Source organism: Salmo trutta, chromosome 32, assembly GCF_901001165.1.
Source record: "Salmo trutta chromosome 32, fSalTru1.1, whole genome shotgun sequence".
Taxonomy (NCBI): domain Eukaryota; kingdom Metazoa; phylum Chordata; class Actinopteri; order Salmoniformes; family Salmonidae; genus Salmo; species Salmo trutta.
Window position 1 is genome coordinate 41,874,822 of NC_042988.1, and position 17,128 is coordinate 41,891,949.

The window sequence follows — 17,128 nt, forward strand, 5'->3', positions numbered from 1 at the left end:
CTTCAGCTTGGACCACCTGACTGGAGAGAAAAGCCTACAGTCACCATGCTGTATCTTCAGCTTGGACCACCTGACTGGGGAGAAAAGCCTACAGTCCACCATGTTGTATCTTCAGCTTGGACCACCTGACTGGGGAGAAAAGCCTACAGTCACCATGCTGTATCTTCAGCTTGGACCACCTGACTGGGGAGAAAAGCCTACAGTCACCATGCTGTATCTTCAGCTTGGACCACCTGACTGGAGAGAAAAGCCTACAGTCACCATGCTGTATCTTCAGCTTGGACCACCTGACTGGGGAGAAAAGCCTACAGTCACCATGCTGTATCTTCAGCTTGGACCACCTGACTGGGGAGAAAAGCCTACAGTCACCATGCTGTATCTTCAGCTTGGACCACCTGACTGGGGAGAAAAGCCTACAGTCACCATGCTGTATCTTCAGCTTGGACCACCTGACTGGAGAGAAAAGCCTACAGTCACCATGCTGTATCTTCAGCTTGGACCACCTGACTGGGGAGAAAAGCCTACAGTCCACCATGCTGTATCTTCAGCTTGGACCACCTGACTGGGGAGAAAAGTGGCCCTACAGTCACCATGCTGTACCTTCAGCTTGGACCACCTGACTGGGGAGAAAAGTGGCCCTACAGTCACCATGCTGTATCTTCAGCTTGGACCACCTGACTGGGGAGAAAAGTGGCCCTACAGTCACCATGCTGTATCTTCAGCTTGGACCACCTGACTGGGGAGAAAAGTGGCCCTACAGTCACCATGCTGTATCTTCAGCTTGGACCACATGACTGGGGAGAAAAGCCTACAGTCACCATGCTGTATCTTCAGCTTGGACCACCTGACTGGAGAGAAAAGCCAACAGTCACCATGCTGTATCTTCAGCTTGGACCACCTGACTGGGGAGAAAAGCCTACAGTCACCATGCTGTATCTTCAGCTTGGACCACCTGACTGGGGAGAAAAGCCTACAGTCACCATGCTGTATCTTCAGCTTGGACCACCTGACTGGGGAGAAAAGCCTACAGTCACCATGCTGTATCTTCAGCTTGGACCACCTGACTGGAGAGAAAAGCCTACAGTCACCATGCTGTATCTTCAGCTTGGACCACCTGACTGGGGAGAAAAGCCTACAGTCACCATGCTGTATCTTCAGCTTGGACCACCTGACTGGGGAGAAAAGCCTACAGTCCACCATGCTGTATCTTCAGCTTGGACCACCTGACTGGGGAGAAAAGCCTACAGTCACCATGCTGTATCTTCAGCTTGGACCACCTGACTGGGGAGAAAAGCCTACAGTCACCATGCTGTATCTTCAGCTTGGACCACCTGACTGGGGAGAAAAGCCTACAGTCACCATGCTGTATCTTCAGCTTGGACCACCTGACTGGGGAGAAAAGCCTACAGTCCACCATGCTGTATCTTCAGCTTGGACCACCTGACTGGGGAGAAAAGCCTACAGTCACCATGCTGTATCTTCAGCTTGGACCACCTGACTGGGGAGAAAAGCCTACAGTCACCATGCTGTATCTTCAGCTTGGACCACCTGACTGGGGAGAAAAGCCTACAGTCCACCATGTTGTATCTTCAGCTTGGACCACCTGACTGGGGAGAAAAGCCTACAGTCACCATGCTGTATCTTCAGCTTGGACCACCTGACTGGGGAGAAAAGCCTACAGTCACCATGCTGTATCTTCAGCTTGGACCACCTGACTGGAGAGAAAAGCCTACAGTCACCATGCTGTATCTTCAGCTTGGACCACCTGACTGGGGAGAAAAGCCTACAGTCACCATGCTGTATCTTCAGCTTGGACCACCTGACTGGGGAGAAAAGCCTACAGTCACCATGCTGTATCTTCAGCTTGGACCACCTGACTGGGGAGAAAAGCCTACAGTCACCATGCTGTATCTTCAGCTTGGACCACCTGACTGGAGAGAAAAGCCTACAGTCACCATGCTGTATCTTCAGCTTGGACCACCTGACTGGGGAGAAAAGCCTACAGTCCACCATGCTGTATCTTCAGCTTGGACCACCTGACTGGGGAGAAAAGTGGCCCTACAGTCACCATGCTGTATCTTCAGCTTGGACCACCTGACTGGGGAGAAAAGTGGCCCTACAGTCACCATGCTGTATCTTCAGCTTGGACCACCTGACTGGGGAGAAAAGTGGCCCTACAGTCACCATGCTGTATCTTCAGCTTGGACCACATGACTGGGGAGAAAAGCCTACAGTCACCATGCTGTATCTTCAGCTTGGACCACCTGACTGGGGAGAAAAGCCTACAGTCACCATGCTGTATCTTCAGCTTGGACCACCTGACTGGAGAGAAAAGCCTACAGTCACCATGCTGTATCTTCAGCTTGGACCACCTGACTGGGGAGAAAAGTGGCCCTACAGTCACCATGCTGTATCTTCAGCTTGGACCACCTGACTGGGGAGAAAAGCCTACAGTCCACCATGCTGTATCTTCAGCTTGGACCACCTGACTGGGGAGAAAAGTGGCCCTACAGTCACCATGCTGTATCTTCAGCTTGGACCACCTGACTGGGGAGAAAAGCCTACAGTCACCATGCTGTATCTTCAGCTTGGACCACCTGACTGGGGAGAAAAGCCTACAGTCACCATGCTGTATCTTCAGCTTGGACCACATGACTGGAGAGAAAAGCCTACAGTCACCATGCTGTATCTTCAGCTTGGACCACCTGACTGGGGAGAAAAGCCTACAGTCACCATGCTGTATCTTCAGCTTGGACCACCTGACTGGGGAGAAAAGCCTACAGTCACCATGCTGTATCTTCAGCTTGGACCACCTGACTGGGGAGAAAAGCCTACAGTCACCATGCTGTATCTTCAGCTTGGACCACCTGACTGGGGAGAAAAGCCTACAGTCACCATGCTGTATCTTCAGCTTGGACCACCTGACTGGGGAGAAAAGCCTACAGTCACCATGCTGTATCTTCAGCTTGGACCACCTGACTGGGGAGAAAAGTGGCCCTACAGAAACACATCTCTCCTTCCATCTCTCTCTCTCTCTCTCAATTTTTCAATTCAATTTGTTTTATTGGTATGACGTAACACTGTACATATTGCCAAAGCTTACTTTGGAGAGTAATTGATACACTTACAATATTAAGATAATTAATAATAATAATCAATATTTTTAACGGGACAACAGTAACAACAATAACCAAGGGTCAAAATAACCAACACATTGAACAATAACAATAATCATACAGTAGAGGACATGTGCAGGTTTATTGGTCTGTCAGACACTGTCCCTCAACTTATGACAGGCAGCGATGTAGTGCGCTGCCAACCCACAGCTCTCTGCGTCCTCCCCCAACAGGACGGGGAGCCTATCCTCATCAGAGAGGTCTTTGAAACCATCTAATTGTTTTATATTTTTGACATTTTGTCAGGAAATGCAGCTCTGTCTCAGGTTCTGCTGTTGTGCAGTGGTTACACAGCCTTTCCTCTACAGGGAGCCAGGTTTTCCTGTGTCTACCCTTCTCAATGGCAAGGCTGTGCTCACTGAACCTGTACTTTGTCAAGGTTTTTCTAAGGTTTTGATCAGTAACCATGGTCAAATAGTTAGCCAACGGTGTACTGTTGATTTAGGGCCAGATAGCACTGCATTTTGCTTTGTGCTTGTGCTTGTGTTTCCCAATAAGTAATGTAGTTTTGTTTTAACTGTGTTGTAACTTGTTTTATTCTGATTGATTTGATGTTCTGGTCCTGAGGCTTCAGTGTGTTAGTAGAACAGGTTTGTGAACTCAGCCCCAGGACCAGCTGGATGAGGGTCCTGAGGCTTCAGTGTGTTAGTAGAACAGGTTTGTGAACTCAGCCCCAGGACCAGCTGGATGAGGGTCCTGAGGCTTCAGTGTGTTAGTAGAATAGGTTTGTGAACTCAGCCCCAGGACCAGCTAGATGAGGGGACTCTTTTCTTTGCTCAGCTCTTGGCATTGCAGGGCTCGGTAATGATATGAGAGGGGGTCACTGTATTTTCAATGTTTACAAAACTTAAATTGCAATTTTTTTTCATTTGTATTATTAGTGGATATTGGCCTAATTCTACCCTGCATGCATTGTTTGTAGTTTTCCTCTGGACATGTAGGAGGATCTTACAGAACTCTGGATGCAAGATTTCAATTGGGTGTTTGCTCCATTGGGTGAAATCTTGTTTTGCAAGTCTCTCCCCCTCCCTCCCTCCCTCCCTCCCTCCCTCCCTCCCTCCCTCCCTCCCTGTTGAATCAATTACTGGAATGTGCAGACCTGCAGTTTTCAGTAATTGTAGTTTTACACTGTCTCCCTCCATTAGAAGTATATACACCGGTCTGCAGTCCAGAGGTCCAGTTAGAGGGGGAGGAGAGAGACATTGTGTGTGTGTGTGTGTGTGTGTGTGTGTGTGTGTGTGTGTGTGTGTGTGTGTGTAGGTGTGTGTGTGCGTGTGTGTGTGTGTGTGTGTGTGTGTGTGTGTGTGTGTGTGTGTGTGTGTGTGTGTGTGTGTGTGTGTGTGCTTGCTTGCTTGTTTGTAAGTCTATGTGGTTAAATCATGGCCTCCTTGTCCGTGGGCTAAAAATGCTGTCGTTGCTGTTTCCAAACAACAGAGGAAACAGAGGATGAATAACTTTATAGGAGGAGGAGAGCAGGTCAATTACTCCCTCCCGCCTGCCCTCCATCCCTCCCGCCAACCTCCACCCCCCTGCCCTCCTGCCGTCCTGCCAACCTCCACCCCCCTGCCCTCCTGCCGTCCTGCCAACCTCCACCCTCCTGCCCTCCTGCCCTCCCTCCTGCCACCCTCCACCCTCCTCCCCCCCTCCCTCCCTCCTGCCACCCCCCTCCCCCCCTCCCTCCCTCCCCCCCTCCCTCCCTCCTGCCCTCCCTCCCTCCCTCCACCCCCCTGCCCTCCGCCCCTCCTGCCCTCCTGCCCTCCTGCCAACCTCCACCCCCCCCCCCCTGCCCTCCCTCCCTCCACCCCCCTGCCCTCCGCCCCTCCTGCCCTCTTGCTGTCCTGCCAACCTCCACCCCCTGCCCTCCTGCCCTCCCTCCTGCCCTCCTGCCAACCTCCACCCCCTGCCCTCCTGCCCTCCCTCCTGCCCTCCTGCCGTCCTGCCAACCTCCACCCCCTGCCCTCCTGCCCTCCCTCCTGCCCTCCCTCCCTCCCTGCCCTCCTGCCGTCCTGCCAACCTCCACCCCCCTCCCTCCTGACCTCCTGCCAACCTCCATCACCCTGCCCTCCTGCCCTCCCTCCCTCCCTCCACCCCCCTGCCCTCCTGCCCTCCCTCCTGCCCTCCTGCCCTCCTGCCGTCCTGCCGTCCTGCCAACCTCCACCCCCCTGCCCTCCTGCCACCCTCCTGCCCTCCCTCCCTCCCTCCACCCCCCTGCCCTCCCCTCTCATCTCGTGTCCCAGCAGGTAGGAGCTAGCCTCCGCTAACGCTAGCTAATCAAAATCTAATCAGTCCGCTGCCGGCCGTTACGACACACACACACACACACACACACACACACACACACACACACACACGCATCGGTCGGACCAAGCTAGACCATTAACAGCATAGAAGGGCCACGGCAGCAGAACCATGTATTTGAGGTTGAAATAAGAATGAGGTCACCCCCCCCCCCCCCATGGAATATATGAATGGTTCGTCCCGGAGGGGGAAACAGGAACAGGCTGGTCCAGGGAGAGAGAATTAACAGAGTACATGGGGGGAGAGATTGTGACTACAATAACCCCCATAATGAGTGTGTGATATTAATGTTGATTCCAGTCTCTCTCCAGGTGACCTGTGTAATATAATATAATGAGTGGTAATGGTAGTCATGTTGAGTCCAGTCTCTCTCCAGGTGACCTGTTTAATATAACTGGGAACTCCTGAGATGCTGAGTGTTGTGTTTTGCAGGGCTAGACTAATAAAGCAACTATGACTCAACTGAATTGACTAAACTCGATTGGACTTGACTAAGTTAGACTGTACTAAAATGGACCGTACTAAATTGGACTTTACTAAATTGCACTCGATTAAATTGGACTCGATTAAATTGGACTCGACTAAATTGGACTATACTAAATTGGACTATAATAAATTGGACTATAATAAATTGGACTATGCTAAATTGGACTATGCTAAATTGGACTATGCTAAATTGGACTATGCTAAATTGGACTATACTAAATTGGACTATACTAAATTGGACTATAATAAATTGGCCTATGCTAAATTGGACTATGCTAAATTGGACTATACTAAATTGGACTATGCCAAATTGGACTATGCTAAATTGGACTATGCTAAATTGGACTATGCTAAATTGGACTATGCTAAATTGGACTATACTAAATTGGACTATACTAAATTGGACTATGCTAAATTGGACTATGCTAAATTGGACTATGCTAATTGGACTATATTAAATTGGACTATAATAAAAAACTAGTCTAAATTAGACTCTTCTTCAAAACCGGCCACTAGGGGCAACGGTGAGGGCTGTTGCCACCAAGTAGTCTTGTGGCTTGCTATGCGGACGGGGATGGTGGATGGGCGTAAGTCATGAACTCCTGCTCCCGAGGCTCCCCAGTTCAATCCCAGTGCTAGGCACTCATTAAAATATATATATATTTTGTTTAAGCCTATCCCAAACCTTAACTCAACCACTGGGAATGAATGCCTAAACTTAACTACCAATACATGTATGTTTTTTATCCCCCTCTGGGGACAAACATCGGGATCTGATGTAAATGTAAACATTGTGTGAGATCTTGTTTTTCTGTGTGTAATGTGTATTTGTAACCTATTGGTCTGTGTGTATTTATACCCTATTGGTCTGTGTGTATTTATATCCTATTGGTCTGTGTGTATTTATACCCTATTGGTCTTTGTGTAGTGTGTATTTATAACCTATTGGTCTGTGTGTATTTGTAACCTATTGGTCTGTGTGTAGTTATAACCTATTGGTCTGTGTGTATTTATATCCTATTGGTCTGTGTATTTATAACCTATTGGTCTGTGTGTATTTATATCCTATTGGTCTGTGTATTTATAACCTATTGGTCTGTGTGTAGTGTGTATTTATAACCTATTGGTCTGTGTGTAGTGTGTAGTTATAACCTATTGGTCTGTGTGTATTTATAACCTATTGGTCTGTGTGTATTTATAACCTATTGGTCTGTGTGTAGTTATAACCTATTGGTCTGTGTGTATTTGTAACCTATTGGTCTGTGTGTAGTTATAACCTATTGGTCTGTGTGTATTTATAACCTATTGGTCTGATTGTAGTTATAACCTATTGGTCTGTGTGTAGTGTGTATTTATAACCTATTGGTCTGTGTGTAGTGTGTATTTATAACCTATTGGTCTGTGTGTAGTTATAACCTATTGGTCTGTGTGTAGTTATAACCTATTGGTCTGTGTGTATTTATAACCTATTGGTCTGATTGTAGTTATAACCTATTGGTCTGTGTGTATTTATAACCTATTGGTCTTTGTGTAGTGTGTATTTATAACCTATTGGTCTGTGTGTAGTTTGTATTTATAACCTATTGGTCTGTGTGTAGTGTGTATTTATATCCTATTGGTCTGTGTATATTTATAACATATTGGTCTGTGTGTAGTGTGTATTTATAACCTATTGGTCTGTGTGTAGTTATAACCTATTGGTCTGTGTGTAGTTATAACCCATTGGTCTGTGTGTATTTATAACCTATTGGTCTGATTGTAGTTATAACCTATTGGTCTGTGTGTAGTGTGTAGTTATAACCTATTGGTCTGTGTGTAGTGTGTATTTATAACCTATTGGTCTGTGTGTAGTTATAACCTATTGGTCTGTGTGTATTTATATCCTATTGGTCTGTGTGTAGTGTGTATTTATAACCTATTGTGGGAAATTACACTGTCACAGTAGTTTTACGTTTGTGTGTATTGCGCGTGACTGAGTGCACGTGTGTGTGTGTGTGTGTGTGTGTGTGTGTGTGTGTGTGTGTGTGTGTGTGTTAGCCAGGTATTACGGGAGACAATATAGGAATCTAGTTTCTCGGGGTAACGGTTTAACACTCAGAAGGTTTCTGATTGGTTAGTAAATATTTGATCAGTATTCTAATGACGGTCTCGTCTCTCCCATGGATGATCAATACATATTTAAAGAGTTATCATCTTTCATTCATGAACATTGGAGAGAAATCTGACATCAAACACGCTATTGATCTGTCTGTCAGAGCTACATGCCATGGGGGGGGGGGGGGGTTAACTTGTTTGGGTTCTGGGCAGTATTTTGACGTCCGGATGAAAAGCGTGCCCAAAGTAAACTGCCTGTTACTCAGGTCCAGAAGCTAGGATATGCATATAATTTGTACATTTAGATAGGAAACACTCTAAAGTTTCGAAAACTGTTAAAATTATGTCTGTGAGTATAACAGAACTGATATGGCAGGCGAGACCCCGAAGACAAACCATCCCCCCCCCAAAAAAAGAATTTCAGCCTAACACTATTTTCAATGGCTATCACTTTTTATTATAAGTCCTTCCAGATTGCAGTTCCTAGGGCTTCCACTAGATGTCAACAGTCTTTATAAAGAAAGAGGAGGAAGGGAAGCGCTACAATAGTACATTTTGGTAGACAGAAGGTGCTCTTTGGTAAAAGGGGTGAATTGGTCATCAAAAAGAAAGGAGGACCAAGGCACACTTCATATAATTAATTAAAATGCCTTTATATGTATGGCACCTTCAATAGAAATAAGGGTTAGGGTTAATGCTAACATAGGTGATATGTTAGATGTTAGATGCTGATGTAAAAAGGAAAAATGACAAAGGTTGTTTGCACACAATCAATCTTTAGGAAGCCTACAGATGGGAATACCATTCTGAGGGCAGACAGCTTTCACCCCAAAAGGCTAAAAGAGAATATTCCATATGGCCAATTCCGAAGAGTCCGCAGAATTAGCGATCAGGAAACAGACTACAGTGTCAAAGCTGCCTAATTGGAGAATCGCTTCTTGAATCGGGGCTACAGCGTTCAGGTCCTGAAAGATGCAGCTATAAGGGCTGGATTACTTGACAGAGAAAACTTGTTGTGAAGGGGAGTGCCTCGTGATACATCGGAGAGAGTATATTTTGTTACAAAATACAGCACTGAAGCAGAGAACATTAAAAGAATCATTAAAAATAATTGAGGAATCATCCAAGGTGATACTCTATTACGCCGAGTCTTTCCTGAGCCACCAGTCATAAGCTTTAAGAGATGTCCTACCCTAAATGACAAATTAGTCCACAGTTATCTTCCGGCTGACTCTCAAAAAACTTGGCTTGACCACAAACCCAAGGGCTCTTTTAAATGTAACCAGTGCAACCAGTGCAGAAATATTGCACAGAAAAAATATTTTGTTGACACAGCTTCCAAAATGGAGTATTACGTCAAGCATTTCATTAACTGCAAAACCACTCATGTCATCTATAGATTGGAATGTCCACAGTGCAAGGTGTTCTACATTGGACGGACAAAGAGACGCCTTCAAGACCGCCTAGCGGAACACAAGTACGCCATACGGGTAGGCAATAAAGACTACCCCATGGCAAGGCACTACAAGTCCTTACACCATGTCAACCCTGCCTCCCTACAAGCTATGGGTATTGATCATGTTCCGGCCTCTATTAGAAAAGGGGACCGTCTTAAACAGTTAAACCAAAGGGAAACTTTTTGGATTTACAAACTACAGGCCACTAAATACCCTAGTTGAAGATATGGATTTCACACCATTCCTGTAGGGTTATGATAGGTCCATTTGCTGTCATCTAGTGGACATTTTTGCTCAATTGCCCTCAGCTATGTTTAGACTGTTGTTGTTCATGTTTGGCTGTGTTCTAGTGTACTATGGAATATATTGCTTTCTTGTTCTTGACACTTCTCCCAGTCATGTTTGGGGTTGGAACTACCTTTCTGGGTGTTCTGGTGCTTCTAGCTTGGAGTTGTATTTTTTTTTGATGGCACAGCTACAGTGTTTCACTTCTTAATGTGTAAAGTACTGCCCCTCTTCAAATTAGGGCTAATTGGAAAAGCTGTTCTAAAGAGGACATTGGATTATTTCATTGTACTCCCTGATGAAGGCCATGCAGCCGAAACGTGTCGTTTTAAAAAAAAACTTGTTTCTATTGAAGATGCCATACAAATAAAGGCATTTTAATTAATTATATGAAGAGTGCCTTGGTCCTCCATTCTTTTTGAGTCTTTAAAAAGAGTTTCAGGTTGGTTTTTGGAAAAATGATCCAGAAATTGTAGTTCTTCTAGGTGGCTCCCATTTTGGCTGTAGTTTTTCCAAGCGCGTAGAAGAAAGAGCGTTCTTTGGTATTTTTCTCCGGTAAAGACAATAACGATTCTCCGTCTTAAATTGTATCGTTTATTTACGTATTAGGGTACCTAAGGTTTGATTAAAAACGTTGTTTGACTTGTTTGGAAAAGTTAATTAGTAACGTTTGGGATTCATTTTGTATGCATTTTGATGGAGGGAAACTGGGTGGATTATTGATGAAGCGCCCTAGCTAAACTGGGTTTCTATGGATATAAAGAAGGACATTATTGAACAAAAGGACCATTTGTGATGTATCTGGGACCTTTTGGAGTGCCAACAGAAGATCATCAAAGGTAAGGCATTTATTATATCGCTATTTCTGACATTCGTCTCGCACCTCCCTGGTTGAAATATGTTTTGCGGGGCGCTGTCCTCAGATAACTGCATGGTGTGCTTTCACCGTAAAGCCTTTTTGAAATCTGACACAGCGGATGGATTAACAAGAAGTTAAGCTTTTTTTTTAAATTTTTGATGTATTACACTTGTGATTTTATGAAAGTTAAATATTTATAATACTGTAGTGTGAATTTCACGCTCTGCAAATTTCACCGGATGTTGTAGAGGTGTCCCGCTAGCGGCAGTCCTTTCCCAAAGAGGTTTTAAGGGAGAACCGTAACATTTTTACGTGTATCATTCAACAAGGTTCCCATTTCAAAAGGACCAACGTTGCCTTCGGGAAAAGTATTCACACCCCTTGACTTTTTTTCCCTTCATTTTGTTGTGTTAATAAAGCTTGAATTTAAAATAGATTAATTTGATATTTTGTGTCATTGGCCTACACAAAATACCCCGTATGTAAAAGTGGAATTATGTTTTTTCAAATTTAATTAAACATGTAAAGCTGAAATATTCTTGAGTGAATAATTATTCAACCCCGTTGTTATGGCAAGTCTAAATAAGTTCAGGAGTAAAAATGTGCTTAACAAGTCAGATAATACGTTGCATGGACTAATAATAATGAAAAATAATGATTAATAATGAATAATAATTAAATGTCAATGAATAACAAAGAATCATAATTACATACTAATGAATAATAAGTAAGTACTAATGAATAACAATGAATAATAATTAAACTACTAATTAATAATTAAATTATAATTAAATAATAATGAATAATAATAATAATGAATAATATTGAATAATAATGAATAATATTGAATAATAATGGTGCCGGAGGGGATGGCTGCCATTCTACTGGCTCCTTACCCACTGTGCAATTCTTTTAAATATTATTTTTGCATTGTTTGTGACTTATTTTGTACAAAAGTTGTTGCTACTGTCTCTTATGACCGAAAAGAGCTTCTAGACATCAGAACAGCAATGGCTCACCTCCAACTGGATAAAGATTTTTTTCTTTAACAACGAGTCCGACGCGAAGGATACACTGCTTCTCCGGAGACCAGGACCAAATCCCCGTCATTCACGTGAAGAAAAGGCGGAGATACAGAGGGAGAAGGTCGGGGTGCCTTGTGAGGATTCGTAGGCGAGTGAGTAAATCACCACTACCATCGGTTCTATTGGCCAATCACTGGAGGATAAACTGGATGATCTATGGTCCAGACTATCCCACCAACAGGACATTAAAAACTGTAATATCTTATGTTTCACAGAGTCGTGGCTGAATGACGACATGGAAAAAATTGAGCTGGCTGGGTTTTCTGTGCATGGCTGGGTTTTTCTGTGACAGAGCAGCTACGTCTGGTAAGACGAGGGTTGGGTGGTGTGTGTCTATTTGTCAATGACAGCTGGTGCGCGATATCTAATATTAAAGAAGGAAGTCTCGAGGTATTGCTCGCCTGAGGTAGAGTACCTCATGATAAGCTGTAGACCACGCTATCTACCAAGAGATAGAGTACCTCATGATAAGCTGTAGACCACACTATCTACCAAGAGATAGAGTACCTCATGATAAGCTGTAGACCACGCTATCTACCAAGAGGTAGAGTACCTCATGATAAGCTGTAGACCACGCTATCTACTAAGAGAGTTCTCATCTGTATTATTCATAGCCATCTATTTACCACCACAGACTGATGCTGGCACTAAGACCGCTCTCAACCAGCTGTATAAGGCCATAAGCAAACAAGGAAATGCTCATCTAGCTGGTTGTCAACCTGTCAACCTTTCTGATATCCTGCTGCTGTCAGATGGTTGTTGACCTGTTGACCTTTCTGTTCCCCTGCTGCTGTCAGATGGTTGTTGACCTGTTGACCTTTCTGTTCCCCTGCTGCTGCCAGATGGTTGCTGACCTTTCTGTTATCCTGCTGCTGCCAGATGGTTGTTGACCTTTCTGTTATCCTGCTGCTGTCAGCTGGTTGTTGACCTGTTGACCTTTCTGTTCCCCTGCTGCTCCCAGATGGTTGTTGACCTGTTGACCTTTCTGTTATCCTGCTGCTGCCAGATGGTTGTTGACCTGTTGACCTTTCTGTTATCCTGCTGCTGCCAGATGGTTGTCGACCTGTTGACCTTTCTGTTTCCCTGCTGCTGCCAGATGGTTGTTGACCTGTTGACCTTTCTGTTATCCTGCTGCTGCCAGATGGTTGTCGACCTGTTGACCTTTCTGATATCCTGCTGCTGCCAGATGGTTGTCAACCTGCTGACCTTTCTGTTATCCTGCTGCTGTCAGATGGTTGTCGACCTGTTGACCTTTCTGTTATCCTGCTGCTGTCAGATGGTTGTCGACCTGTTGACCTTTCTGTTCCCCTGCTGCTGCCAGATGGTTGTCGACCTGTTGACCTTTCTGTTCCCCTGCTGCTGCCAGATGGTTGTCGACCTGTTGACCTTTCTGTTCCCCTGCTGCTGCCAGATGGTTGTTGACCTGTTGACCTTTCTGTTCCCCTGCTGCTGCCAGATGGTTGCTGACCTTTCTGTTCCCCTGCTGCTGCCAGATGGTTGTTGACCTGTTGACCTTTCTGTTCCCCTGCTGCTGTCAGATGGTTGTCAACCTGTTGACCTTTCTGTTCCCCTGCTGCTGCCAGATGGTTGTTGACCTGTTGGCCTTTCTGTTATCCTGCTGCTGTCAGATGGTTGTCAACCTGTTGACCTTTCTGTTCCCCTGCTGCTGCCAGATGGTTGTTGACCTGTTGACCTTTCTGTTCCCCTGCTGCTGTCAGATGGTTGTCAACCTGTATTGGGGTAGAGAAGCGGTGTGTGTTCATATGCATGGGAATTAGGAAGCAGATGTATGTGTGTGTGTGTGTGTGTGTGTGTGTGTGTGTGTGTGTGTGTGTATGTGTGTGTGTGTGTATGTGTGTGTGTGTGTGTGTGTGTGTGTGTGTGTGTGTGTGTGTGTGTGTGTGTGTGTGTGTGTGTGTGTGTGTGTGTGTGTGTGTGTGTGTGTGTGTGTGTGTGTGTGTGTATCCCCAAGGCTCATTTTACCTCGGACAACCCAAATCAAAGTGATGCAACGAGATGTAAGAGAGATGAAGGACCACGCACACACACACACACACACACACACACACACACACACACACAAATGTTCTTCATAATTACTACGCATACGAACACACACTGCTTCACAGCCCTACACCTGATCAAGCCAAAAGTTCATCTCTGTAAAGTGTGTATCCTCAGTGCAAGTTCAGTTCATAATCCAGAGTTTGGTGTTTATTATATTGATATCTTATACATGCTTTATGATGACTATGGTGTCTGTCTGTCTGTATCCTGTCTGAATCCTGTCTGTGTTATGTCTGTATCCTGTCTGTGTCCTGTCTGTATCCTGTCTGAATCCTGTCTGTGTTATGTCTGTATCCTGTCTGTGTTATGTCTGTATCCTGTCTGTATCCTGTCTGTGTCCTGTCTGTATCCTGTCTGAATCTTGTCTGTGTTATGTCTGTATCCTGTCTGTATCCTGTCTGAATCCTGTCTGTATCCGGTCTCTATCCGGTCTCTATCCTGTCTGAATCCTGTCTGTGTTATGTCTGTATCCTGTCTGTATCCTGTCTGTGTCCTGTCTGTATCCTGTCTGAATCCTGTCTGTGTTATGTCTGTATCCTGTCTGTATCCTGTCTGTATCCGGTCTGAATCCGGTCTGTATCCTGTCTGAATCCTGTCTGTGTTATGTCTGTATCCTGTCTGTGTCCTGTCTGAATCCAGTCTGTATCCCGTCTGAATCCTTGCTGAATCCTGTCTGTATCCGGTCTGAATCCTGTCTGTATCCGGTCTGAATCCGGTCTGTATCCGGTCTGAATCCTGTCTGTGTTATGTCTGTATTCAGTCTGAATCCTGTCTGTGTTATGTCTGTATCCTGTCTGTGTTCTGTCTGTATCCGGTCTGAATCCGGACTGTATCAGGTCTGTATATTGTCTGTGTCCTGTCTGTGCCTCAGTGTCTCATATGAGGAAACATGGTCCAACAGTCTGTAGATCACAGTGTACATTATCACAGCTAAAGAATCCGTCTCTCTGTCAGACAGGATCTGACACAGTCTGTAGATCACAGTGGTGGAAAAAGTACTGAATTCTCGTACTTGAGTAAAAGTAAAGATACTTTAATAGAAAATGACTCAAGTAAAAGTGAAAGTCACCCAGTAAAATACAAAAAAGTATTTGGTTCGAAATATACTTAAGTATCAAAAGTAAATGTATTTGCGAAAAATATACTTAAAAGTAGAAGTATAAATCATTTAAAATTCCTTAAATGAAGGAAACCAGACCGTACCGTTTTCTTGCTATGTACGGATAGCCAGGGGCACACTCCAACACTCAGACGTCAATTACCAACAATGCATCAACCTGTTGACCTATCAACAAGGGCCTGAAAAGATCAGTGCAAGACAGGCTGCCAATGTCCCTGTCTCCCCATTCTCCCTTCTTTCAAATCTCTCCTTACGTAGAGAGAGAGAGAGAGAGAGAGAGAGAGAGAGAGAGAGAGAGAGAGAGAGAGAGAGAGAGAGAGAGAGAGAGAGAGAGAGAGAGAGAGAGAGAGAGAGAGAGAGAGAGAGAGAGAGAGAGAGAGAGAGAGAGAGAGAGAGATTATTTTCTAGTCCTTTCACAGGTGGTGATGTGGTTGTTCCAATTAAGCCACTACAAGGATTTATCCCCTCTCTCCATCCCTCTCTCCCTCTCTCTCCCTCTTCATCCCTCTCCCTCTCTCTCTCTGTCTCTCCCCCGCTCTCTCCCTCTCCCTCTCTGTCTCTCCCCTCTCTTCTCTTTTCTTTTGAATGTCTCAGCAAGTTTTAGCCCTAATTCCTTCTCATCTCTTGTTTTCTCCTGTTCCTGCAGAGGCAGCATCCCCCCCCCCCCAGAGCCTGCAGCCTAGACCGTCTCTACTGCTGAGAACACACACACACACACACACACAGACACACACACGTTGCTTTTACCATTCAAGTGGGGACATTTATTCCCATTCAAAATCCTATTTTCCCTAACCCCTGTAGTTCTGTCTTTGAGCTGTTCTTGTCTATTGATGTTCTGTATAATGTCATTCTGTATTATGTTTCATGTTCTGTGTGGAACCCCAGGAAGAGTAGCTGCTGCTTTAGTAACAGCTAATGGGGATTCTAATAAAATACCTAACCCCTTAACGCTAACACTAAACCTAACCCCTAGCACTAATTCTAAACCTAACCCCTAGCACTAATTCTAAACCTAACCCCTAGCACTAATTCTAACCCTAACCCCTAGCACTAATTCTAAACCTAACCCCTAGCACTAATTCTAACCCTAACCCCTAGCACTAATTCTAAACCTAACCCCTAGCACTAATTCTAACCCTAAACCTAACCCCTAGCACTAGTTCTAACCCTAAACCTAACCCCTAGCACTAATTCTAACCCTAAACCTAACCCCTAACACTAATTCTAACCCTAACCCCTAGCACTAATTCTAACCCTAAACCTAACCCCTAGCACTAATTCTAACCCTAACCCCTAGCACTAATTCTAAACCTAACCCCTAGCACTAATTCTAACCCTAAACCTAACCCCTAACACTAATTCTAACCCTAAACCTAACCCCTAACACTAATTCTAACCCTAAACCTAACCCTAACACTAATTCTAACCCTAAACCTAACCCCTAACACTAATTCTAACCCTTACCCCTAGCACTAATTCTAACCCTAACCCCTAACACTAATTCTAACCCTAAACCTAACCCCTAACACTAATTCTAACCCTAACCCCTAGCACTAATTCTAACCCTAACCCCTAACACTAATTCTAACTCTAAACCTAAACCTAACCCCTAACACTAATTCTAACCCTAAGCCCTAGCACTAATTCTAACCCTAAACCTAACCCCTAACACTAATTCTAACCCTAAACCTAATCCCTAGCACTAATTCTAACCCTAAACCTAAACCTAACCCCTAACACTAATTCTAACCCTAAACCTAACCCCTAGCACTAATTCTAACCCTAGACCTAACCCCTAACACTAATTCTAACCCTAACCCTAACCCCTAGCACTAATTCTAATTCTAACCCTAACCCCTAACACTAATGCTAACCCTAAACCTAACCCCTAGCACTAATTCTAATTCTAACCCTAAACCTAACCCCTAACACTAATTCTAACCCTAAACCTAAACCTAACCCCTAACGCTAATTCTAAACCTAACCCCTAGCACTAATTCTAACCCTTAACCTAACCCCTAACACTAATTCTAACCCTAAACCTAACCCCTAACACTAATTCTAACTCTAAACCTAACCCCTAGCACTAGTTCTAAACCTAACCCCTAGCACTAATTCTAACCCTAAACCTAACCCCTAGCACTAATTCTAAACCTAACCCTTAACACTAATTCTAACCCTAAACCTAACCCCTAGCA

At 44.7% G+C, this 17,128-nt stretch overlaps 1 protein-coding gene across 1 annotated transcript in view; it reads left to right on the forward strand.

Moving 5' to 3' along the window:
* The window catches only part of LOC115170523 (COP9 signalosome complex subunit 1-like), a 68,154-nt gene extending 52,544 nt beyond the window's left edge, over positions 1-15,610 (forward strand). Inside the window, exon 12 of the mRNA XM_029726738.1 lies at positions 15,574-15,610. Coding sequence (XP_029582598.1) covers positions 15,574-15,610 — 37 coding nt within the window. The remainder of the gene's footprint in view (positions 1-15,573) is intronic.
* The last annotated feature ends 1,518 nt before the right edge of the window (positions 15,611-17,128 follow it).